Source organism: Tursiops truncatus, chromosome 14, assembly GCF_011762595.2.
Source record: "Tursiops truncatus isolate mTurTru1 chromosome 14, mTurTru1.mat.Y, whole genome shotgun sequence".
NCBI lineage: Eukaryota > Metazoa > Chordata > Mammalia > Artiodactyla > Delphinidae > Tursiops > Tursiops truncatus.
The window spans coordinates 13249871-13274178 of record NC_047047.1 but is presented as its reverse complement, the minus strand read 5'-3'; the positions used below and the strand labels follow the sequence as shown (position 1 = coordinate 13274178).

General features: G+C 41.9%; 1 protein-coding gene across 8 annotated transcripts in view; it reads left to right on the top strand.

Moving 5' to 3' along the window:
* Nucleotides 1-24308, top strand: part of KDM3A (lysine demethylase 3A) — a 63212-nt gene that overhangs the window by 27988 nt on the left and 10916 nt on the right. For 7 of the 8 annotated variants that reach the window (XR_004521797.2, XR_004521796.2, XM_033838501.2 and 4 more), the window contains 8 exons: nucleotides 6080-6284; nucleotides 14982-15196; nucleotides 18065-18217; nucleotides 18356-18451; nucleotides 18832-18959; nucleotides 20684-20879; nucleotides 22157-22329; nucleotides 23166-23402. Coding sequence is in view for 6 of the 8 variants with exons in the window: in XM_033838501.2 (XP_033694392.1) it covers nucleotides 6080-6284; nucleotides 14982-15196; nucleotides 18065-18217; nucleotides 18356-18451; nucleotides 18832-18959; nucleotides 20684-20879; nucleotides 22157-22329; nucleotides 23166-23402 (1403 nt within the window). In the remaining 2 variants the exon portion in view is untranslated. The remainder of the gene's footprint in view (nucleotides 1-6079; nucleotides 6285-14981; nucleotides 15197-18064; nucleotides 18218-18355; nucleotides 18452-18831; nucleotides 18960-20683; nucleotides 20880-22156; nucleotides 22330-23165; nucleotides 23403-24308) is intronic. The other variant, XM_033838503.2, reaches the window with a different exon arrangement.

Below are 24308 nucleotides of genomic sequence, written 5' to 3'. Positions count from 1 at the left end.
TGCATCTATTGAGATGATCATATGGTTTTTCTCCTTCAATTTGTTAATATGGTTTATCACATTGATAGATTTGCGTATATTGAAGAATCCTTGCATTCCTGGAATAAACCCCACTTGATCATGGTGTATGATCCTTTTAATGTGCCGTTGGATTCTGTTTGCTAGTATTTTGTTGAGGATTTTTGCATCTATGTTCATCAGTGATATTGGCCTGTAGTTTTCTTTCTTTGTGACATCCTTGTCTGGTTTTGGTATCAAGGTGATGGTGGCCTCATAGAATGAATTTGGGAGTGTTCCTCCCTCTGCTATATTTTGGAAGAGTTTGAGAAGGATAGGTGTTAGCTCTTCTCTAAATGTTTGATAGAATTTGCCTGTGAAGCCATCTGGTCCTGGGCTTTTGTTTGTTGGAAGATTCTTAATCACAGTTTCAATTTCAGTGCTTGTGATTGGTCTGTTGATATTTTCTATTTCTTCCTGATTCAGTCTTGGCATGTTGTGCATTTCTAAGAATTTGTCCATTTCTTCCAGGTTGTCCATTTTATTGGCATAGAGTTGATTGTAGTAATCTCTCATGATCTTTTTTATTTCTGCAGTGTCAGTTGTTACTTCTCCTTTTTCATTTCTAATTCTATTGATTTGAGTCTTCTCCCTTTTTTTCTTGATGAGTCTGGCTAATGGTTTATCTATTTGGTTTATCTTCTCAAAGAACCAGATTTTAGTTTTATTGATCTTTGCTATTGTTTCCTTCATTTCTTTTTCATTTATTTCTGATCTGATTTTTATGATTTCTTTCCTTCTGCTAACTTTGGGGGTTTTTTGTTCTTCTTTCTCTAATTGCTTTAGGTGTGAGGTTAGGTTGTTTATTCGAGATGTTTCCTGCTTCTTAAGGTGCGCTTGTATTGCTATACACTTCCCTCTTAGAACTACTTTTGCTGCATCCCATAGGTTTTGGGTTGTCCTGTTTTATTGTCATTTGTTTCTAGCTATTTTTTGATTTCCTCAGTGATCTCTCAGTTATTTAGTAGCGTATTGTTTAGCCTCCATGTGTTTGTATTTTTTACGGGTTTTTTCCTGTAATTGATATCTAGACTCATAGTGTTGTGGTCGGAAAAGATACTTGATACGATTTCAATTTTCTTAAATTTACCAAGGCTTGATTTGTGACCCAAGATATGATCTGTCCTGGAGAATGTTCCATGAGCACTTGAGAAGAAAGTGTATTCTGTTGGTTTTGGACGGAGTGTCCTATAAATATCAATTAAGTCCATCTTGTTTAATGTATCATTTAAAGCTTGTGTTTCCTTATTTATTTTCATTTTGGATGATCTATCCATTGGTGAAAGTGGGGTGTTAAAGTCCCCTAATATGAATGTGTTACTGTTGATTTCCCCTTTTATGGCTGTTAGTATTTGCCTTACGTATTGAGGTGTTCCTATGTTGGGTGAATAAATATTTACAATTGTTATATCTTCTTCTTGGATCGATCCCTTGATCATTATGTAGTGTCCTTCTTTGTCTCATGTAATAGTCTATTCCAAAGTCTATTTTGTCTGATATGAGAATTGCTACTCCAGCTTTCTTTTGGTTTCCATTTGCATGGAATATCTTTTTCCATCCCCTTACTTTCAGTCTGTATGTGTCTCTAGGTCTGAAGTGGGTCTCTTGTAGACAGCATATATAAGGGTCTTGTTTTTGTATCCATTCAGCCAATCTGTGTCTTTTGGTGGGAGCATTTAGTCCATTTACATTTAAGGTAATTATTGGTATGTTCCTATTCCCATTTTCTAAATTGTTTTGGGTTCATTATTATAGGTCTTTTCCTTCTCTTGTGTTTCTTGCCTAGAGAAGTTCCTTTAGCATTTGTTGTAAAGCTGGTTTGGTGGTGCTGAACTCTCTCAGCTTTTGCTTGTCTGTAAAGGTTTTAATTTCTCCGTCAAATCTGAATGAGATCCTTGCTGGGTAGAGTAATCTTGGTTGCAGGTTTTTCTCCGTCATCACTTTCAGTATGTCCTGCCACTCCCTTCTGGCTTTCAGAGTTTCTGCTGAGAGATCAACTGTTAACCTTATGGGAATTCCTTTGTGTGTTGTTTTTCGCTTGCTGCTTTTAATATGCTTTCTTTGTATATAATTATTGACAGTTTGATTAATATGTGTCTTGGTGTGTTTCTCCTTGGATTTATCCTGTATGGGACTCTCTGTGCTTCCTGGTCTTGATTAACTATTTCCTTTCCCATATTAGGGAAGTTTTCAACTATAATCTCTTCAAGTATTTTCTCAGTCCCTTTCTTTTTCTCTTCTTCTTCTGGAACCCCTATAATTCAAATGTTGGTGCGTTTAATGTTATCCCAGAGGTCTCTGAGACTGTCCTCAGTTCTTTTCATTCTTTTTTCTCTATTCTGCTCTGCAGTAGTTATTTCCACTATTTTATCTTCCAGGTCACTTATCTGTTCTTCCGCCTCAGTTATTCTGCTATTGATCTCATCTAGAGTCTTTTTCATTTCATTTATTGTGTTGTTCTTCATTGTTTGTTTCATCTTTAGTTCTTCTAGGTCCTTGTTAAATGTTTCTTGCATTTTGTCCATTCTATTTCCAAGATTTTGGATCATCTTTAGTATCATTATTCTGAATTCTTTTTCAGGTAGACTGCCTATTTCCTCTTCATTTGTTAGGTCTGGTGCATTTTTATCTTGCTCCTTCATCTGCTGTGTGTTTTTCTGTCTTCTCATTTTGCTTATCTTACTGTGTTTGGGGTCTCCTTTTTGCAGGCTGCAGGTTCGTAGTTCCCGTTGTTTTTGATGTCTGTCTCCGGTGGCTAAGGTTGGTTCAGTGGGTTGTGTAGGCTTCCTGGTGGAGGGGACTAGTGCCTGTGTTCTGGTGGATGAGGCTGGATCTTGTCTCTCTAGTGGGCAGGTCCACGTCTGGTGGTGTGTTTTGGGGTGTCTGTGGACTCATTATGATTTTAGGCAGCCTCTCTGCTAATGGGTGGGGTTGTGTTCCTGTCTCGCTAGTTGTTTGGCATTGGATGTCCAGCACTGTAGCTTGCTGGTCGTTGAGTGAAGCTGGGTGCTGGTGTTGAGATGGAGATCTCTGGGAGATTTTCGCCGCTTGATATTATGTGGAGCTGGGAGGTCTCTTGTTGACCAGTGTCCTGAAGTTGGCTCTCCCACCTCAGAGGCACAGCACTGACTCCTGGCTGCAGCACTAAGAGCCTTTCATCCACACGGCTCAGAATAAAAGGGAGAAAAAGTAGAGAGAAAGAATTAGTAGAAGTAGGAAGAAAAAAAGAAGGGAAGGAAGGAAGGAAGAAAAAAAGAAGGGAAGGAAGGAAGGAAGAAAGAAAGAAAGAAGGAAAGAAGGAAAGAAAGGAGGGAGGGATGGAGGAAGGAAGGAAGGAAGGAGAGAAGGAAGGAAGGAAAAAAGAAAAGATACAGTAAAATAAAGTATAATAAAGTTATTAAATTAAAAAATAATTATTTAGGAAAAAAAGGGGGACGGATAGAACCTTAGGACAAATGGTGGAAGCAAAGGTATACAGACAAAATCTTACACAGAAGCATACACATACACCCTCACAAAAAGAGGTAAAGGGGAAAAAAATCATAAATCTTGCTCTCAAAGTCCACCTCCTCAATTTGGGATGATTCGTTGTCTAAAGGAGGGAAGGAGGGAAGGAAGGAAAGGAAAGGAAAGAAAGAAAGAAGGTAAAGTATAATAAAGTTATTAAAATTAATTATTAAGAAAAAAATTTAAAAACAAAAAACAGACGGATAGAACCCTAGGACAAATAGTGGAAGCAAAGCTATACAGACAAAATCTCACACAGAAGCATACACACTCACAAGAAGAAGAAAAGGAGAAAAAATAGATCTTGCTCTCGAAGTCCACCTCCTCAATTTGGGATGACTCGTTGTCTATTCATGCATTCCACAGATGCAGGGTACATCAAGTTGATTGTGGAGCTTTAATCCGCTGCTTCTGAGGCTGCTGAGAGGGATTTCCCTTTCTCTTCTTCGTTCTCACAGCTCACAGGGGCTCAGCTTTGGATTTGGCCCCGCCTCTGCGTGTAGGTCGCTGGAGGGCGTCTGTTTTTTGCTCAGACAGGACGGGGTTAAAGGAGCCGCTGATTGGGGGGCTAGGCTCACTCAGGCCGGGGGAGAGGGAAGGGCACGGCGTGCGGGGCGAGCCTGCGGCGGCAGAGGCCTGCATGACGTTGCACCAGCCTGAGGCGCGCCGTGCGTTCTCCCGGGAAAGTTGTCCCTGGATCCCGGGAACCTGGCAGTGGAGGGCTGCACAGGCTCCCCGGAAGAGGGGTGTGGATAGGGACCTGTGCTCGCACACAGGCTTCTTGGTGGCGGCAGAAGCAGCCTTAGCGTCTCCCGCCCGTCTCTGGGGTCCGCGCTTTTAGCCGTGGCTCGCGCCCATCTCTGGGGTTCACGCTTTTAGCCACGGCTCGCCCCCGTCTCTGGAGTTCCTTTAAGCAGCGCCCTTAAACCCCTCTCCTCGCGCACCAGGAAGCAAAGAGGGAAGAAAAAGTCTCTTGCCTCTTCGGCAGGTGCAGACTTTTCCCCGGACTCCCTCCCGGCTAGCCGTGGTGCACTAACCCCTTCAGGCTATGTTCAAGCCGCCAACCCCAGTCCTCTCCCTGCGCTTGGACCAAAGCCCAAGCCTCAGCTCGCAGCCCCGTCCGCCCCGGCGGGTGAGCAGACAAGCCTCTCGGGCTGGTGAGTGTCGGTCGGCACCGATCCTCTGTGCGGGAATCTCCCCGCTTTGCCCTCCGCACCCCTGTTGCTGTGCACTCCTCCGCGGCTCCGAAGCTCCCCCCTCCGCCTCCCGCAGTCTCTGCCCGCGAAGGGGCTTCCTAGTGTGTAGAAACCTTTCCTCCTTCACAGCTCCCTCCCACTGGTGCAGGTGCCGTCCCTATTCTTTTGCCTCTGTTTTTTCTTTTTTTCTTTTGCCCTACCCAGGTACATGGGGAGTTTGTTGCCTTTTGGGAGGTCTGAGGTCTTATGCCAGCATTCAGTAGGTGTTCTGTAGGTTCTGTAGGAGTTGCTCCACGTGTAGATGTATTTCTGGTGTATTTGTGGGGAGGAAGGTGATCTCCACCTCTTACTCTTCCGCCATCTTCCCCTCCGCCACCTTCTGTCGGTTTTATATGAAATACAGTCCCTCAGTATCTGAGAGGGATCAGTTCCAGTACCCCCTGTGGATACCCAAAATGCACCAGTCCCCTACAGTTAGCCTTCCCATTCCCATCTGCAGGTTCTGCATCTGCGGATTCAGCCGACCACAGGTCGTGTAGTATTTTGAATCCATGGTTGGTTGAACCCACGGATGTAGAGGGCCCACTGTATACCTTAAGGCTCTTGACATAGAAATGGATTCCTTTCTATGTTATTTGGTCTGACACAGTGGTTGCTCTTTAATGTTGCATCTCTATTTTTGTCTCCCTTTTTCTTAAAAACCATCTTAACTTTTCCTTTCAAGTTCACCTGCCCATTACAAGTTAAAACTTAAAACATGCATTTACTTAGAATCAAAATCCTCTCTTTAGCCAATGCTCTTAATCTTGAATGGAACATATGTGTGAAGGAAATAGAAGATATGTCAAGGGTCAAGTGGCATCTCCTAGAAGCATTTAGGGGATCACTCTTATAGGCCAGGGGGCCTGTGACGTTTGGAATGGTTAGCTTTTGCAGAATGCTTTGGAAAACACATCTCAAACCAGTTTTTTTGAGTGTGAAAACTGACACAGTTGACTCCCGCACGGTCCTCTGCTGAAGCGTTCTTCTTATCTAGGGTTGTGAATAGAGGTATGCACTAACTTGGAATTGTGGGTCTGGGGTTTTAAGTTGTCAAATGGACTCACCAAATGAGATGTATTTTATAAAGAGAATAAAACTTTCAATTGTTCTGATAGTTGTCTTCTATTAAGCCATTTTTAGAAATTACTACAGTTGAATCAGTAATTGAGAAGAGGAGTTCTCCCTTTGGGAAAACTGACCTTTTGAATAGAATTCAGTCAAATATTGATGTGACTTTTTAAATTTGAGGTCCCATTTTGCTTCATCTTTTTTTCTAGCCCCATCCCGGAAGTCGGTTTTGACAGACCCAGCCAAACTCAAGAAGCTGCAGCAGAGCGGTGAGGCCTTTGTGCAGGACGACTCTTGCGTGAACATCGTTGCGCAGCTGCCCAAGTGCCGGGAGTGTCGCTTGGACAGCCTCCGAAAGGATAAGGAGCAGCAGAAAGACTCGCCCGTGTTTTGCCGCTTCTTTCACTTCAGGAGGTGAGCCATTTGGGGAAAAGCTGAGATACCCTGGGCCCTAGAGTGTACTTTTCTCCCTCTTCTCCTAGCAACAGTAAGTCTAAAACTGAAAAGAGTACAGATTACACTTTTTAATCTGTGGATTTAGGAATCTAGATCTTATTACACACTCTTTCCTTCTCATTCTCCTTTTCAGGTTTTTTTTTTTTAAATCAAAGAAGCTTAAAAATATAAACTTCCATTTTTTTTAACATCTTTTTTGGAGTATAATTGCTTTACAGTGTTGTGTTAGTTTCTGCTGTATAACAGAGTGAATCAGCTATATGCATACGTATATCCCCATATCGCCTCCTGCTTGCGTCTCCCTCTTACCCTTCTTATCCCACCCATCTAGATGGTCGCAAAGTACCGAGCTGATCTCCCTGTGCTATGCGGCTGCTTCCCACTAGCTATCTATTTTACTTCTGGTAGTGTATATTTGTCAATGCTACTCTCTCACTTCATCTCAGCTTACCCTTCCCCCTCCCCGTGTCCTCAAGTCCATTCTCTACATCTGTATCTTTATTCCTGTCCTGACCTTAGGTTCATCAGAACCATATTTTTTTTTGAGATTCCATATATATGTGTTAGCATACGGTATTTGTTTTTCTCTTTCTGACTGCACTCTGTATGACAGACTGTACGTCCATCCACCTCATTACAAATAACTCAATTTCTTTTCTTTTTATGGCTGAGTAATATTCTATTGTGTATACGTGCCACATCTTCTTTATCCATTCATCTGTCAGTGGACACTTAGGTTGCTTCCATGTCCTGGCTATTGTAAATAGTGCTGCAATGAATATTGTGGTACATGACTCTTTTTGAATTATGGTTTTCTCAGGGTATGTGCCCAGTAGTGGGATTGCTGGGTCGTATGGTAGTTCTATTTTTAGTTTTTTAAGGAACCTCCATACTGTTCTCCATAGTGGCTGTATCAATTTACATTCCCACCAACAGTGCAAGAGGGCTCCCTTTTCTCCACACCCTCTCCAGCATTTATCGTTTGTAGATTTTTTGATAATGGCCATTCTGACCAGTGTGAGGTGATATCTCATGGTAGTTTTGATTTGCGTTTCTCTAATGATTAATGATGTTGAGCATTCTTTCATGTGTTTGTTGGCAATCTGTATATCTTCTTTGGAGAAAGGTCTGTTTAGGTCTTCTGCCCATTTTTGGATTGGGTTGTTTGTTTTTTTGATATTGAGCTGCATGAGCTGCTTGTATACTTTGGAGATTAATCCTGTGCCAGTTGCTTTGTTGGCAAATATTTTCTCCCATTCTGAAGGTTGTCTTTTCGTCTTGTTTATGGTTTCCTATGCTGTGCAAAAGCTTTTAAGTTTCATTAGGTCCCATTTCTTTATTTTTGTTTTTATTTCCATTTTATTTCCATTTCCTCTAGGAGGTGGGTCAAAAGGGATCTTGCTGTGATTTATGTCATAGAGTGTTCTGCCTGTGTTTTCTTCTAAGAGTTTTATAGTGGCCTTACATTTAGGTCTTTAATCCATTTTGAGTTTATCTTTGTGTATGGTGTTAGGGAGTGTTCTAATTTCATTCTTTTACATGTACCAGTCCAGTTTTCCCAGCACCACTTACTGAAGAGGCTGTCTTTTCTCCATTGTATGTTCTTGCCTCCTTTATCAAAGATAAGCTGACCATATGTGCATGGGTTTACTCTGGGCTTTCTATCCTTTTCCATTGATCTATATTTCTGTTTTTGTGCCAGTACCATACTGTCTTGATTACTGTAGCTCTGTAGTATAGTCTGAAGTCTGGCAGCCTGATTCCTCCAGCTCTGTTTTTCTTTCTCAAGATTGCTTTGGATCTTCAGGGTCTTTTGTGTTTCCATACAAGTTGTGCAGTTTTTAAAATTATTATTATTATTTTTTGCGGTACGCAGGCCTCTCACTGCTGTGGCCTCTCCCATTGCGGAGCACAGGCTCCGGACGTACATGCTCAGCGGCCATGGCTCATGGGCCCAGCCGCTCCGCGGCATGTGGGATCTTCCCGACCGGGGCACCAAACCTGCAACCTCTGCATCGGCAGGCGGACTCTCAACCACTGCACCACCAGGGAATCCCCAAGTTGTGCAATTTTTGGTTCTAGTACTGCGAAAAATACCATTGGTAATTTGATAGGGATTGCATTGAATCTGTAGATTGCTTTGGGTAGTAGAGTCATTTTCACAGTGTTGATTCTTCCAATCCAAGAACATAGTATATGTCTCCATCTGTTTGTATCATCTTGAATTTCTTTCATCAGTGTCTTACAGTTTTCTGCATACAGGTCTTTTGTCTTCTTAGGTAGGTTTATTCCTAAGTATTTTATTCTTTTCATTGTAATGGTAAATGGGAGTGTTTCCCTAATTTCTCTTTCAGATTTTTCATCATTAGTGTATAGGAATGCAAGAGATTGCTGTGTGTTAATTTTGTATCCTGCTACTTTACCACATTCATTGATTAGCTCTAGTAGTTTTCTGGTAGCATCTTTAGGATTCTCTATGCATAGTATCATGTCATCTGCAAAAAGTGACAGTTTTACTTCCTTTCTGATTTGGATTCCTTTTATTTCTTTTTCTTCTCTGATTACTGTGGCCAAAACGTCCAAAACTATGTTGAATAATAGTGGTGAGAATGGGCAACCTTGTCTTGTTGCCCTGAGAAATGGTTTCAGTTTTTCATCATTTAGAACGACGTTGGCTGTGGGTTTGTCTTACATGGGCTTTATTATGTTGAGATAGGTTCCCTCTATGCCCACTTTCTGGAGAGTTTTTATCATAAATGTGTGTTGAATTTTGTCAAAAGCTTTTTCTGCATCTCTTGAGATGACCATATGGTTTTTCTCCTTCAATTGGTTAATATGGTGTATCACATTGATTGATTTGCGTATATTGAAGAATCCTTGCATTCCTGGAATAAACCCTACTTGATCATGGTGTATAATCCTTTTAATGTGCTGTTGGATTCTGTTTGCTAGTATTTTGTTGAGGATTTTTGCATCTGTGTTCATCAGAGATATTGGCCTGAAGTTTTCTTTTTTTGTGACGTCTTTGTCTGGTTTTGGTATCAGGGTGATGGTGGCCTCGTAGAATGAGTTGGGGAGTGTTCCTCCCTCTGCTATATTTTGGAAGAGTTTGAGAAGGATAGGTGTTAGCTCTTCTCTAAATGTTTGATAGAATTCACCTGTGAAGCCATCTGATCCTGGGCTTTTGTTTGTTGGAAGATTTTTAATCACAGTTTCAATTTCAGTGCTTGTGATTGGTCTGTTGATATTTTCTGTTTCTTTCTGGTTCAGTCTTGAAAGGTTGTGCTTTTCTAAGAAATTGTCTATTTCTTCCAGGTGGTCCATTTTATTGGCTTGTAGTCATCTCTCATGATCCTTTGTATTTCTGCAGTGTCAGTTGTTACTCCTCCTTTTTCATTTCTAATTCTGTTGATGTGAGTCTTCTCCCTTTTTTTCTTGATGCGTCTGGCTAATGGTTTATCAATTTTGTGTATCTTCTCAAGGAGCCAGCTTTTAGTTTTATTGAGCTTTGCTGTCCTTTCCTTCATTTCTCTTTCATTTATTTCTGATCTGATCTTTATGATATTTTTCCTTCTGCTAACTTTGGGGGTTTTTTGTTCTTCTTCCTCTAATTGCTTTAGGTGTAAGGTTAGGTTGTTTGAGATTTTTGTTGAGGTAGGATTGTATTGCTATAAACTTCCCTCTTTGAACTACTTTTGCTGCATCCCATAGGTTTTGGGTTGTCCTGTTTTCATTGTCATTTGTTTCTAGCTATTTTTTGATTTCCTCAGTGATCTCTCAGTTATTTAGTAGCGTATTGTTTAGCCTCCATGTGTTTGTATTTTTTACGGGTTTTTTCCTGTAATTGATATCTAGACTCATAGTGTTGTGGTCGGAAAAGCTACTTGGTACGATTTTAATTTTCTTAAATTTACCAAGGCTTGATTTGTGACCCAAGATATGATCTATCCTGGAGAATGTTCCATGAACACTTGAGAAGAAAGTGTATTCTGTTGTTTTTGGATAGAATATCCTATAAATATCAATTAAGTCCATCTTGTTTAATGTGTCATTTAAATTTTGTGCTTCCTTATTTATTTTCAGTTTGGATCATCTGTCCATTGGTGAAAGTAGGATGTTCAAGTCCCCTACTATTACTGTGTTACTGTCGATTTCCCCATTTATGGCTGTTAGCATTTGCCTTATGTATTAAGGTACTCCTGTGTTGGGTGCATAAATATTTATAATTGTTATGTCTTCTTCTTGGATTGATCCCTTGATTATTATGTAGTGTCCTTCTTTGTCTCTTGTAATAGTCTTTATTTTAAAGTCTATTTTGTCTGATATGAGAATTGGTACTCCAGCTTTCTTTTGATTTCCCTTTGCATGGAATATCTCTTTCCATCCCCTCACTTTCAGTCTGTATGTGTCCCTAGATCTGAAGTGAGACTTTGTAGACAGCATATGTACGGGTCTTGTTTTTGTATCCATTCATTTGGTCTGTCTTTTGGTTGGAGTATTTAATTCATTTACATTTAAGGCAATTATTGATATGTATGTTTCTGTTACCATTTTCTTAATTGTTTTGGGTTTGTTTTTGTAAGTCTTTTCCTTCTCTTGTGTTTCCTGCCTAGAGAAGTTCTTTAGCATTTGTTGTAAAGCTGGTTTGGTAACGCTGAATTCTCTTAACTTTTGCTTATCTGTAAGGGTTTTAATTTCTCCATCGAATCTGAATGAGATCCTTGCTGGGTAGAGTAATCTTGGTTGTAAGTTTTTCCCTTTCATCACTTTAAATATGTCCTGCCACTCCCTTCTGGCTTGCAGAGTTTCTGCTGAAAAATCAGCTGTTAACCTTATGGGGATTCCCTTGTATGTTATTTGTTGCTTTTCCCTTGCTGCTTTTAATATTTTTCTTTGTATTTAATTTTATTTATTTTTCTTTGTATTTAATTTTTGATGTGTCTCAGCGTGTTTCTCTTTGGATTTATCCTGTGTCACACTCGGTGCTTCCCGAACTTGATTGACTATTTCCTTTCCCATGTTAGGGAAGTTTTTGACTGTCATGTCTTCAGATATTTTCTCAGACCCTTTCTTTTTCTCTTCCTCTGGGACCCCTGTAATTCGAATGTTGGTGCATTTAATGGTGTCCCCGAGGTCTCTGAGACTGTCCTCAATTCTCTTCATTCTTTTTTCTTTTTTCTGCTCCCTGGCAGTTATTCCCACCATTTTACCTTCCAGCTCACTTATCCGTTCTTCTGCCTCAGTTATTCTGCTATTGACTCCTTCTAGAGTATTTCTAATTTCAGTAATTGTGTTGTTCATCACTGTTTGTTTGCTTTTTAGTTCTTCTAGATCCTTGTTAAATGTTTCTTGTGTTTTCTCCATTCTGTTTCCGAGATTTTGGATCATGTTTACTATCATTACTCTGAATCCTTTTTCAGGTAGGTTGCCTATTTCGTCTTCATTTATTTGGTCTTGTAGATTTTTACCCTGCTCCTTCGTCCGTAACGTATTTTTTTGTCGTTTCATTTTTTTTGATGGGTGGTGCTGTATTCTTGTCTTACTGGTTGTTTGGCCTGGGACGTCCAGCACTGGAGTTTGCAGGCAGTTGGATAGAGCTGGGTCTTGGTGCTGAGATGAGGACCTCTGGGAGGCCTCACTCCAGTCGATATTCCCTGGGGTCTGAGGTTCTCTGTTAGTTCGGTGGTTTGGACTTGGAGCTCCCACCACAGGGCCCGACCTCTGGCCTGGGAATCAAGATCCTGCAAGCATGTGGCAGGTGAAGTAGTGGTCCCTCAAAGACACGGACATCCAAATCCCTGGAACCGCCTGGCTGGCGTGCGGCGATGGGGACCGGAGCTGCTGGAGGGGCAGGGCGGTGGCCTGAGGAGCACAGGGTGGCCTGGTGTCTAAAGTTCTATTTTTAAAAGTAACAAACATAGAAAAATTCTGAAGGTTCTAAAACACCACCACAGATAACTACTGTTACCTTTTCAGTGCATTTTAGTGTTTACGTGGTCATAAAATATATTCAAGCATACCTACTTGGTGTGTTGTGTATACTTTTTAATAAATTTATTTATCTATTTATTTTTGGCTTCGTTGGGTCTTTGTTGCTGTGCGTGGGCTTTCTCTAGTTGCAGCAAGTGGGGGCTACTCTTTGTTGCGGCACGTGGGCTTCTCATTGCGGTGGCTTCTCTTGTTGCAGTGCATGGGCTCTAGGCGCATGGGCTTCAGTAGTTGTGGCCTGTGGTCTCTAGAGCGCGGGCTCAGTAGTTGTGGTGCACGGGCTTAGTTGCTCTGCGGCATGTGAGATCTTCCTGGACCAGGGCTCAAACCTGTGTCCTCTGCATTGGCAGGCAGATTCAAAAGCACTGCGCCACCAGGGAAGTCCCTATATACTGTTTTGAATTTTACTTTCTCCAGTGCATACTTTCCCAGTTCGTAATAGGAACCACTTGATCATGTTAACTTTTTTTGCAAATACTTTTGAATAACTATGCAAGAACCCATAATAACAGTGTTGGAAAATTCATTTAACCAATTCCCTTGTTGGTGTTAAGATTATTATGTATTTTTTGCCACTAAAAATAATACAGAAATGATCATCAGCTTGTCCTCATCTCTGATTATTTATTTTGGAAAGGTTATTGGAAGTGGCATTACTGGGTCAGAAGGTGTGTGTTTTAAGGCTTTGATACATAAGTTCTGCCAAATGGCCCTGGAGGAAGGTTGCACCTGCATCCATGCCCACTGGCAGGTTTGAGCATTCCCGTCTCCGTGTACCTTTGCCAGCCGGTGTATCTTTAAAAAATCTTTCCTGCTTTTATAGGCAAAAACTTTCATTTTTACATTGCGTTTTTTTTTTCTTTAACTCAAATTTTCTTTAAATTCTTCTATCCTGCGTGAAGAGAAAGGTAGCCTTCTGGTCTTTCTGATGTATAATTGAGCAGTGTTGCTCTGGGTGTAGATGAGCTTTTACATATCATACATTTTTCCAGAAATCCAGGTAGTTTCAGTCTCAACTAGTTCTAATCATAAACAGCAGTGATGACTTTAATTTCTTCCTATTCTCCTCTCCTTTAGTTTTATCAGGATTAAAGATTGCTGATGAACTGAATTAAATGCACGGGCATTTTAATGATCAATAATTATATCTGTGCTGATAACTTTCAGATTCAGGGTTATTTAATGAAGAGTTTATTTAAGAGTTTTTTAGATGGTAGTTTGTCCCATTCATTCCTGAGTAAATTGCAGAAGCACCATGATAATATGTGTGTATAGCATTTAGAGCTGTGATAACTGTTAACAGAAGTCAGTGTATTAGAAACTCAAACAAACTCACTTCTCTGGCGAAAAGAATATCATGGTTGTAAAAGCAAAGCCTTTTTTTCCTGATGTTTAGAGTGAAGATCGACACTGTCATTAGTCTTATCAAATTTGTTTCTCATTAAATTCTGCAGATTAAATGGGAGGGGGTAGGGTCTCAGTGGTTGCCAAATCCTGTTTCCATCTCCTCCCCATTTGAAATCGCTTCCAAATTTATTTTTTAGAACTATGCCTAGCTCTAATTTGGGCTATCAATTAAAATCTTGCATCTGTCCTTTGGACTCCTAGAAATTTGCAAAAACATTTTGCAAACAAATGTTTGCAGAAACATTTGCATCTGTTATGCAACTCCCAGTGTCCTTCCAGTTCATTCTACACAGTTCTGGACAAATGCTTTTCCTAAAGCACAACTTTATGTGTGTCTCGTGGACTCAAAAAAGTTTCGGCAGCTGCCCAATGACTAGCAAAGAAATCAAGGTCCCTGCGTTTTTCTTGCAAGGCCAAGCTTAGTTATTGTCTCTAACATGAAGTCTTCTTCATACAAGACCCACAGAACTCGTAGTCAGCACTTCTTCCTCTGACTCCTGTATGACTCAATGACTGTTACGATACCGGTCATACCCTATTTCCCCGGGTGTTTTATGTCTACTTCTGTGTCTCCAGCTAGATTGACATACAATGTTGTGTTTAAATAAGTCCAAAACTATTGCATACCTTAGGAAAAACATGGCAGATGTCAAAGATGCTGAAAGAGAATGCTGAGAAAATATTCTGCTTTTTGCTCCACCTTCATAGGTACCGAGGCTCATCCTAACACTGCCTCTTATTCCAGAAGCTTGCATGGTGATTTGTAGCTAGGATTCCTAAGGGTGTTGAATACCTCATGGATCTGTGTGGTCATGGCTTCAGTGTTGTAGGGTTGGCCTTCCCCTCCCGAGCATTACTCTTGAAGCCGTAGTTGTGTTCAAATTTGGTCAGATTATTTGTCACCTTCTGTTTGTTACCAGTTTACTTCTGTGGTGACTTGTGATTATTCTTGCTATTAAGTTCCAAGTCAGGCAGGTTCAGTAGCTGTCCTTGGAAATGACCTGAGTAGATCTTGGTTCGAGTGGAAAGCACAACTCCCTCTCCCTGCCAACCCCCCGTGTCTTTTGGGGGAAAGCTTGGAAGTTTTAAAAATCTTTCTATTGATGTTGCCAAGTAGCAAGGGGCTGCAATTAGCCATGGAGATTATGGAAAACTGGGAAGGAAACGCTTGACTTAAATAACATTTCAAAAGTAACAACAAGACGTAAGTCACTATTTCATGTATGTAACATGTTTTCTTTATTTTTTCACTCCCTCTAGGTTACAGTTCAACAAACATGGTGTATTGCGGGTAGAAGGCTTCTTAACACCAAACAAGTATGACAGTGAAGCAATTGGCTTGTGGTTGCCTTTAACCAAAAATGTTGTTGGGACTGATTTGGACACAGCAAAGTATATCCTGGCCAACATTGGAGACCACTTCTGTCAAATGGTGATTTCTGAAAAGGAAGCTATGTCAACTATTGAGCCACACAGTAAGAGCATCTCTTAGGGGGTAGGATTTTTGAGTCCAACTTGATTTTTGTTCCTAAATGACACCTAAGTCCTAATTGTATGGATTTCATTTTCACCCAGAAGTGTAGATGACTTTGGTATAATGAAGTTGCATTTTTCCTTTTGTAACAGATTCTGCCTGTTGATTTCATCAAAGTCAGTGATCTATCTGTGGGGTTTGTTTCAGGGCTATTACTAAACTTTTTGTTAAGAAAGGTAAAGGTGAGGTGGCGGTGGAATTTGCATAGCCTTACCAACAAGTGTGGACTCACCAAAAGGGGGTTATTTTAAGACAAAGGTTCTTAAGAAAACATTTCAAAGAAGATAATGGACAGGCTGTACCCTAGACCTACTGAATCAGGGTCTGAGGAGGCTGGGACCCAGGCATGAAAATGGGAACAAGCGCAGATGAAAATGATTCTGTTAGAGTCAAGGTTTTCAGGGAAAACTTGGAGGTTCCAGCCAGGTGTGCAGTAAACCACAGAGATCAGTGTGGGTGACACATTAGAGCCAGACCTCCCTCATGACATCTCAAGGTACGGTGTCGAAGAGGACAGCATACCTCTTGTCTGTATGCCCTTAGAAGTGAGATATCCAGCCAGAAACACCAAGGGGCATCTGTCTTTTTAAGTCTCACACTTTGTTCCATCATTTTATCTTTTCCAAATGGTGGCAAGTTAAAAGTGAAGCCTTTCCATCCCTCTGGTAGATGTCTTTTCAGACTTTGCATAGCCAAATATGTTTCAGTATAAGCACCCACACATCCTGAGCTTAGGAACTTTGGTCGTAGGCCCAGGAACGAACTGAAGCTAGCTTAAGCACAACAATAACTTACTGGATAAGTTTGAACACTGTTACATCTCAGAGTCCAAGGAATGGGAACTGACATTCCCAGGAGCGGGAATTCAGATCTAGGTGGGGTATGGGACTGTGAGCTCCACGGGCAGCCAGAGTCCTGCTAAAGTGGAGAGCAGCTTTGTAATCACTGTCCTGTTGGAGTAGTAGAGACTCTGATAAGTCAAGAATCGTATTAAAGTTGTTTTTCCTATAATCTATTTAGGACAAGTGATACTGGTTTTCCATTTTCAGTAGAGATACAAAAGTTTTCTTCTTGTATACTTTTAAGTAAGAGAAGATTTAAAGAAAAGTTCTTAAGTAACTGGTCTAGAGGTAGTATATGAATGACTGGGTTGCAAAAACAATCTTTTGGAATGTATTAGTAGCTTCCTGAATCGGAGGGGCTGTTTTAAGCTACTGATGTTTTTTCTTTGCTCAAGGTGAGTGGTCTGAAAAATGTGTCCTTAAAGATGTAATTGTGATTAATGTTTCCTCCTTGCCTATTTGATTATCCTGTTCCTCTTTATTTCCTCTGTGACAAGCTGGTCAGCTGGAGAGAGGAACTCACTGTGAGTGATACTGAAAGATGCCACCACAAGGTGTCGCTAGAGAGGGGGTGGAGGGTACCCTCTGATCCTGAGATTAGGAAGCAGGTCTCAGCTTTTATACATTTATTCTGTCTTTTCAATGACAAATAATCATTAAATAGGTGGCTAAGAGATCTAAGACTGCTCTCTAATAAAAGTCTAATCCAAGCGACCAAGGTGAAGTTCATAAAATCTCATGTGTAAAATGCCTCAAGTTCTATGTATTGTGCACTGAGCTTTCACATTGTAATGAAACGGCAGAGGTTCACTCAGCAGTTGGATTAACTTAAAGCAAACTGAAGTTAGTCATTTCTTTTGTGGGCAGTCTGAAGAAAGAAGTAACCACTGACTGGATTAGGAAAAGATGTTCTCCGTAGAACACGAATGTGACAGTATTGATCCTGTCTTGTTCGAGAGAGAGACAGACAGAAAACAGTCTTCTGATCAGCAGACGTTGGGCTTTTCTGTGACGCAGGAAAATGTCCTCCCTTTGCTCTTACTCCTTGAAGCTTTCTAATGCCGTATGTGGCACTCCTCCACGGTCAGGGGGTGGGGTACGATTTCCTGCCCAGTCCTGGAAGGCCCCTCTCTCCAGTTTCCGGGGTTTGGCCACTGGAACAGAAGATGCTGCTTCATAGAATTCGTGATTGTGCCTCAGTCTGTTGGCGCTACTTGGTTAGTATGAGTCGGTCCTGGGTGCCTGCATCACTCCTGGCTCTAAAAATTGAGTTTCCGACACTGGCCTATGACGGAACCGACTTTGGACCATTGTGCCCCCCACTAGTTAATGCGCTGCTCCCACCAGGTTTCCCTCAGCGCCCTGGGGTTTTTCATGGGCAGTCTGAGTGGTTTCGGGGCATCTGTGAATAACCTGACACTAGACACTGAAGGTTGGGTTTGTGTATTTGAGTCAATTATTTTTCCTTTGGAGAAAGCATGGTCCGTGTTGCCTTTAGGGTCTCAGACGGTCTCATGACCCAAAATGTGAACAACCACTGCTCCTTTATATTTGTGTCCGAACTCCAGCTTGTGTAACTAATGCTGCTTTTTTCACTGACTTACTCAGCAGGACTTACTATGCAGAGCTCCTTGGAGGGTGGGGTGGGGTGTGGGGATAGGGTACAGCCTGAGCAGGGATTCTGCTTGCACGGAGTTTAGTCTCCTACAGGGAAGTAAAACTGCACCTGACTGCGTACAGTGTGAAGAGGCCTGAGTCTGAAGTACAAATACAAGTTGATGGGAGTGCTGAAGGAATCCAGGAGGGCTTCATGGCGGTGGTGGGGGATTTGAGATGGGCTCTGGAGGCTGAACAGTTAATGGGAACTCCAGTGAGAGGGAGGAATGGCATCAGCTCCCCTCCCACTTCATGTTTTATTTCAGGAGCCCTCTCGTCCCCAAGACTAAGTGATTTATTGATTTTTGTAGGACAGGTTGCTTGGAAGCGAGCTGTCAAAGGTGTTCGAGAAATGTGTGATGTGTGTGACACCACCATCTTCAACCTGCACTGGGTGTGTCCTCGGTGTGGGTTTGGAGTGTGTGTGGATTGCTATCGGATGAAGAGGAAAAATTGCCAACAGGGTGAGAACTGACTTGACTCTTCTCCAAGCCCCTTATACTCTTAAATTAAGCCTTTCATTGATTTGTGGTTGATGGATTTCTGAAACTTTTGGGACCAGCGTCCATAAAGAGCAATTACTACAAAGCAGTTATTTGCAGGCGCTGCCTACAAGACTTTCTCATGGCTGAGATGTGTGAAGAGCCAGATACATGAACCAGAGAACCTCATGCCTACGCAGATCATTCCTGGAAAAGGTATTTTGTGTGGTGCAATGCTTTTCCTTTCCCTGTGTTTTGGGTATCATAGGGGCTGGTAGTTCGGTTTTACTTTGTGTAGTACGATCACTTGCTGACTTTATTTTAGTATGTACCATAAATTGTCGAGAAATGTATTAAATAATGTCCCCAAACTTTCTGGTAAAGGCCTTGTAAATAGTTTTGTAAAAGGAAAGAAAATGGCACATTTGGGGCAAGGCATACTTAGGACGTAAAGGGGGGAGTTGTAAGCACCCTAAAAAAAAAATGCTGCTAAAAAAAAGTTATCCTGTTAGAAATATAAGCTTTTGTTTTGTAACGTTGAGGTTGAAAGTACCTAATATCCTTGTTCAGATGTTTGCCTGTGCCCTTTTTTTTAGCCCTCTATGATGTTGGAGACATTGTTCATTCTGTAAGAGCAAAATGGGGAATAAAGGCAAATTGTCCCTGTTCAAACAGGCAGTTCAAACTCTTTTCAAAGCCAGCCTCAAAGGAAGACATAAAACAGGTATTACTGTTTATGCTAGATTCACCATCCTGTGCTTGTTGTCTGTCTGTTTTCAAATAACCCAAGGATTCCTGTAGTGTATTTGAAAGGAACATGGGGAGAGCTGTCAGTGGAAAGAGATAGTTCGTGGTTCACGTGATACTTTATAGACCCATTCTCAAGTTTCACATTATTTTTGTGGGCCTCGTTTGTAGCCTCTTTGAGTAGGCTTTTAATTTTGTTCCTTGAAAAAGCAAAAACCTTTTCTATTATAGTCTACCTAATAAGTTGCTGTCAAATTTGTATAGGTTTTTTAACTTCTCATGTTTTACATAGTAAAAATTACTCAGATAAGCTTTACAAATTTTTTAATTACTATGTTTTACCCATAATATATATGAAGAATTGAAGGAAATAATCCTGAAACAAACCTTTACGTAGCTCTCACTCCACATAAAAAATGTACACGTCCTTGGTGCTCACATGCCTCTTCCTGGTGACATTCCCTTAACCTTCACCATCCCATCTACCCCCCAACTGTCTCCCTTTTTCTTCCTCACCCCAGTAATCATTATCCCACATTGCTTTTAGTAATCAGAAATTATTTTACATTTTCATAAAGCTGTGGTGTTGCAGGCGGCATAGGTAGAAGAGTTTTGATCTTTGTAGTCAGGACTGAATTTGAATTCCTTTTCTGCCACTTTCCAGTTGTATAACTTTGGCTCAAATGAACTGATGTATATATGCTTCAGCTTCCTCATCAGTAACAGAGGAATAGTAAACAGTGCTGGTAATTGGGCATCACAGAATTATATCACATGTAGAGTGAGGGCCTGGACCACAACAGGAATTTGACTCTCCCTTTTCCTTCTTATGTATGTATAGACGCACTAGCTGAGTTGTCAAGGCAGTTTTTTAAGTAATAGAAAAATAAGTGGTGTGATCTGTCTGTCCAGTTTTTGTTGTTCAGTTTATGTTTTGAATTCTTTTTAGGGCTGTTCATCAATTTTTTTTTTTGCGGTACGCGGGCCTCTCACTGTTGTGGCCTCTCCTGCTGCGGAGCACAGGCTCCGGATGCGCAGGCTCAGCGGCCATGGCTCACGGGCCCAGCTGCTCCGCGGCATGTGGGATCTTCCCGGACCGGGGCATGAACCCGTGTCCCCTGCATCGGCAGGCGGACTCTCAACCACTGCGCCAGCAGGGAAGCCCACGTTCATCAATTTTGAAAGCCTACTACACTATGCTAAATCAAAAGAGCATTTTCTTTTTTCTGCATCCCATTTCCTTCTGAATTCACAGCTGTATTTCCTACCTTGCCTCATTTATTCATTCACTCACTCAGCCACTGGGTTTTGGGTGCCTATTCATGATACAGGGGTGAGTTCACAGGGGAGATGGGCACAAACTGGGCGTTCCAAAGCAAGATGGTGAACGGAGTGATAGGGACATGAACAAGCATGAGATGGGGATACGAGGGTGGGGGTGGATATCTTGCTGTATTTACATTCTTCACTTGCATCTTATACTTTTACTAGTAATACTTAAAAGCTAAAAGATTAAAATCTCTCCTACATAGTTCTGCTCTGTTGTTGAGAGATTACTGCAGTGGTGGTGATGTCCAGGGCTATTAGGTGGTTTTGTTTTGGATATTTCTCTCTTACTGGTGAGCAGTTAGGGGAGAAGGTAAGAAAAGGGAAACGTAATTTTTCAGCTTGTGCAAGATTCTCCTTCTGCACTCACCACAGACTTCCTTGGTTGGAGAAAAATCGACTCTTGGTGCCGGGCTCCAGCAGAGCCCCTCGGTGTTGGAGCCCGTGGCTGTAGGTGGGGAGGCTGCGTCCAAGCCGGCCAGCAGCGTGAAGCCTGCCTGTCCAGCCAGCACATCTCCTTTGAACTGGCTGGCAGACCTGACCAGCGGCAATGTCAACAAGGAAAACAAGGGTGAGTGTTTCCTGCCTCCCTGAGAACTTTCGTCTGTTCCCAGAGGGTCCTGGCAGCCTTAGTTACGGTGAGAACAGAGCGGTTAGAAGTAGTGTGGAGTGGAAAGTGGTTCCCTGTAGTCGCCCTGAGACCTGACACACATGCAGCGCCAGAGAGAGAACTTCTGCTTACGATAGAACTCTAGGTAAGGTTGAGATTGTGTCTGGCAAGAATGGAGTGGGCTGAGACATGTGTGTTTTAATAGTGGTTTTTGCCTTTCTGCCTTTAACCCTGTGTGTATTTCCTATTTTGTCTAAGTTGCAACATCCTGGCTTCAGCTTTATATTTTTCATCTGTGCTGTTGTCTCAGGATGCTTGATGACAGTATAAAGAACATGGGTTTGGAATCAGGTAGTTAGACTAGGATTTTGGTGATTCTGCTTTCTGGCTGTGTTAAAGAAAGGAAAATTGCAGATCAGTTTCTTTCATGCAAAGATCCTAAACAACATCTCAGTGAATAGAATTTAGCACTATAAATAAAAGAATCATACAGCGTGACCAAGCAGAGCTTCAGAAATGCAGCTGTAGTTTTAACATTAAAAAAGCGGGGAAAAGTCATGTGAAGAGATGCAGAAAAAGAGTAAAATTCAAAGCCTATTTATAATTTTTTTTTAAAAAACCTTAGGAATAGAAGGGAACGTCCTTAATCTAATGAGTTTCTACAATAAAACTAACAACAAACATCCTAAATTATGATTGAAGTTTTTCATTCGTTGAGTAATTTTTAAGTTTCCCTCTGTGTTCAGGCATGACACAAGGATTCCTGCTTTCACTCCTTTATTAAACATTGTATTGGAAGTTTTAGCCATTTAAGTCAGTAAGGTAAACAAACAAAGAGATGTTAGGATTGGAAAGAAAGGGATAGAACTGTTGGTACTTTTAAGCAATCTAATTATACATGGGAAAAGTCTTAAGAGAATCTGTATTTGTAAACATATCTATCAGGGTTGACAGTTACAATGTTAATTTACAAAAATCAATTGTATTTTGTATACCAGGAACAAACAAACAAAAAATGCAGTTTACCATAGGATCACCTTGGATATTATTGGATATTTATTTTTTTAACAGCAGTTGGAAATCCACGTCTATATCAGTAATGTCGTTTATCCTCTTAAGTTTTCTGGGTTCTAGTAAATGAAAACCAAGTTCCAGAGTAATTCTGTCTGTAGAAGGCTCGTAAGGGATTTGCCTTTTCAGAATGCTTTTCCATCTGGATGTTTTTGATTTGTTCTTAGAAAAACAACCAACGATGCCAATTTTAAAGAATGAAATCAAATGCCTTCCACCCCTACCCCCCTTGAGCAAATCCAACACAGTCCTCCACACCTTTAACAGCACAATTCTGACACCTGTAAGCAACAACAATTCTGGTTTCCTCCGAAATCTCTTGAATTCCTCTGCAGGAAAGGTACGCATTTATTTTATTGTTTATTACTCCACCTCGTAAAGATGAATTGGAGTTAGAGCAGGGAGAAACTGAAATAGAAAGCAGGACGAGTCCCATGCTCTCCTTCGTGGGTACAGAGGCTGTGTCACTGGCACATGGGCTTCACATGGTTAGAATTCTGGGCGGGTCATTTTCACCTGTCAACACTTTTTCCTGTACCCACTTCCGAGAGCTGTGATGTCAGGCAGAGGAAGAGGACTTACCTTTTTGAGGGTAAGATTCTCTCGTGGCTTAGCTTCTTTCCTGGATATGTAATGTATGCTCATCCTACCGTAATAGGAATGGGTTTTTTTTTTTTTTTTTTTTTGCGGTACCGGGCCTCTCACTGTTGTGGCCTCTCCCGTTGCGGAGCACAGGCTCCGGACGCACAGGTCCAGCGGCCATGGCTCACGGGCCCAGCCGCTCCGCGGCATGTGGGATCTTCCCAGACTGGGGCATGAACCCACGTCCCCTGCATTGGCAGGCAGACTCTCAACCACTGCGCCACCAGGGAAGCCCAGGAATGGGTTTTTTGATGGTAGGAAATGACATATTTAAGACTCGTGTTTTTTTTTTTTTTTTTTTTTTTTTTTTTTGCGGCACCCGGGCCTCTCACTGCTGTGGCCTCTCCCGTTGCGGAGCACTGGCTCCGGACGCGCAGGCTCAGCGGCCATGGCTCACGGGCCCAGCCGCTCCGCGGCATGTGGGATCTTCCCGGACCGGGGCACGAACCCGTGTCCCCTGCATCGGCAGGCGGACTCTCAACCACTGTGCCACCAGGGAAGCCCCAACTCGTGTTTTTTTTTTTTCAAATTCAGACAGAAAATGGACTCAAGAATACACCAAAAATCCTTGATGACATCTTCGCCTCTTTGGTGCAAAATAAGACCTGCTCCGATTTATCTAAGCGGCCGCAAGGACTGACCATCAAGCCCAGCATCCTGGGCTTCGACACTCCTCACTACTGGCTGTGCGACAGTCGCCTGCTGTGCCTGCAGGATCCCAACAACAAGAGCAACTGGAACGTGTTCAGGGAGTGCTGGAAGCAGGGGCAGGTAAGCGGGGCCTCTGCTTTCCAACCCACTTCACATCCCTGTCTCGGTGCCTTTGGTAGACTCCTGACAACCCCCCCCCCCCCGCCCCCTTCCTGGATTATGAATGGCATATACTTTATCTCTTCTTATTGTTTACTGTGGATACAGTTAGAGCAGAGGGTGGCTGTGAGTCACAGACATGTCTTCTGTGTTCTCTGATGAGGTTCTGATTGCTTCCAGTCAGTCATCCCTGGATTTTTGATGAGAGCATTCTGGGCTCTTGGTGATTCTTGTGTGATCAACTTCAATAGGAGAAGTGGGAATATGACTACGGCTGGTGGGGTTTGGGGGATTACACAAAATAGGATAAAAATCAGGCATCCCTCTTCCATGAATTAGAACCTTGTGCTGAAGACAACCTTAGGTGGCCCTGAGCCATGTGGTGTCAACCTGGAACTGGTGTGTAGTCTCCCAGGGGAAGGAGCCTGCTTTTTAAAGGGCAGTGATGTTCAGTCTTAAGGTCTGGTTGATAGTTCAGGAGACGTGTGGCTTCGCAGACCTGCTCCTCTGCCTTCTTGTTTTCGTTTATGTTTTCTGGATCTTTGTCTTCTCTTCTGGGCCAAATGGAGTCCTCACTAAAGGAACACTTTGCCCTTGGACAAGGCCAGGACTTGGGGAATTGCCAAATAGAAAAATGTATGTATTTAACCAAAAAAAAATTATTGTTTTCAGTCCTGTGTTCTAACGAGATTTGCTCACGATGACAATGACAGACCGAATACAGTCCACCAGCATGTTCTGTTTAGATTAGATAATGTTTTTTAAAAGTTGAACTTGTTGCCAGTATTTCAGTCAGGCTCTTTCACATAAAGATCAGGATTTGTGGCTTGTCTTGGATAACCAAAGACATGGCAATCCAGGGCCATA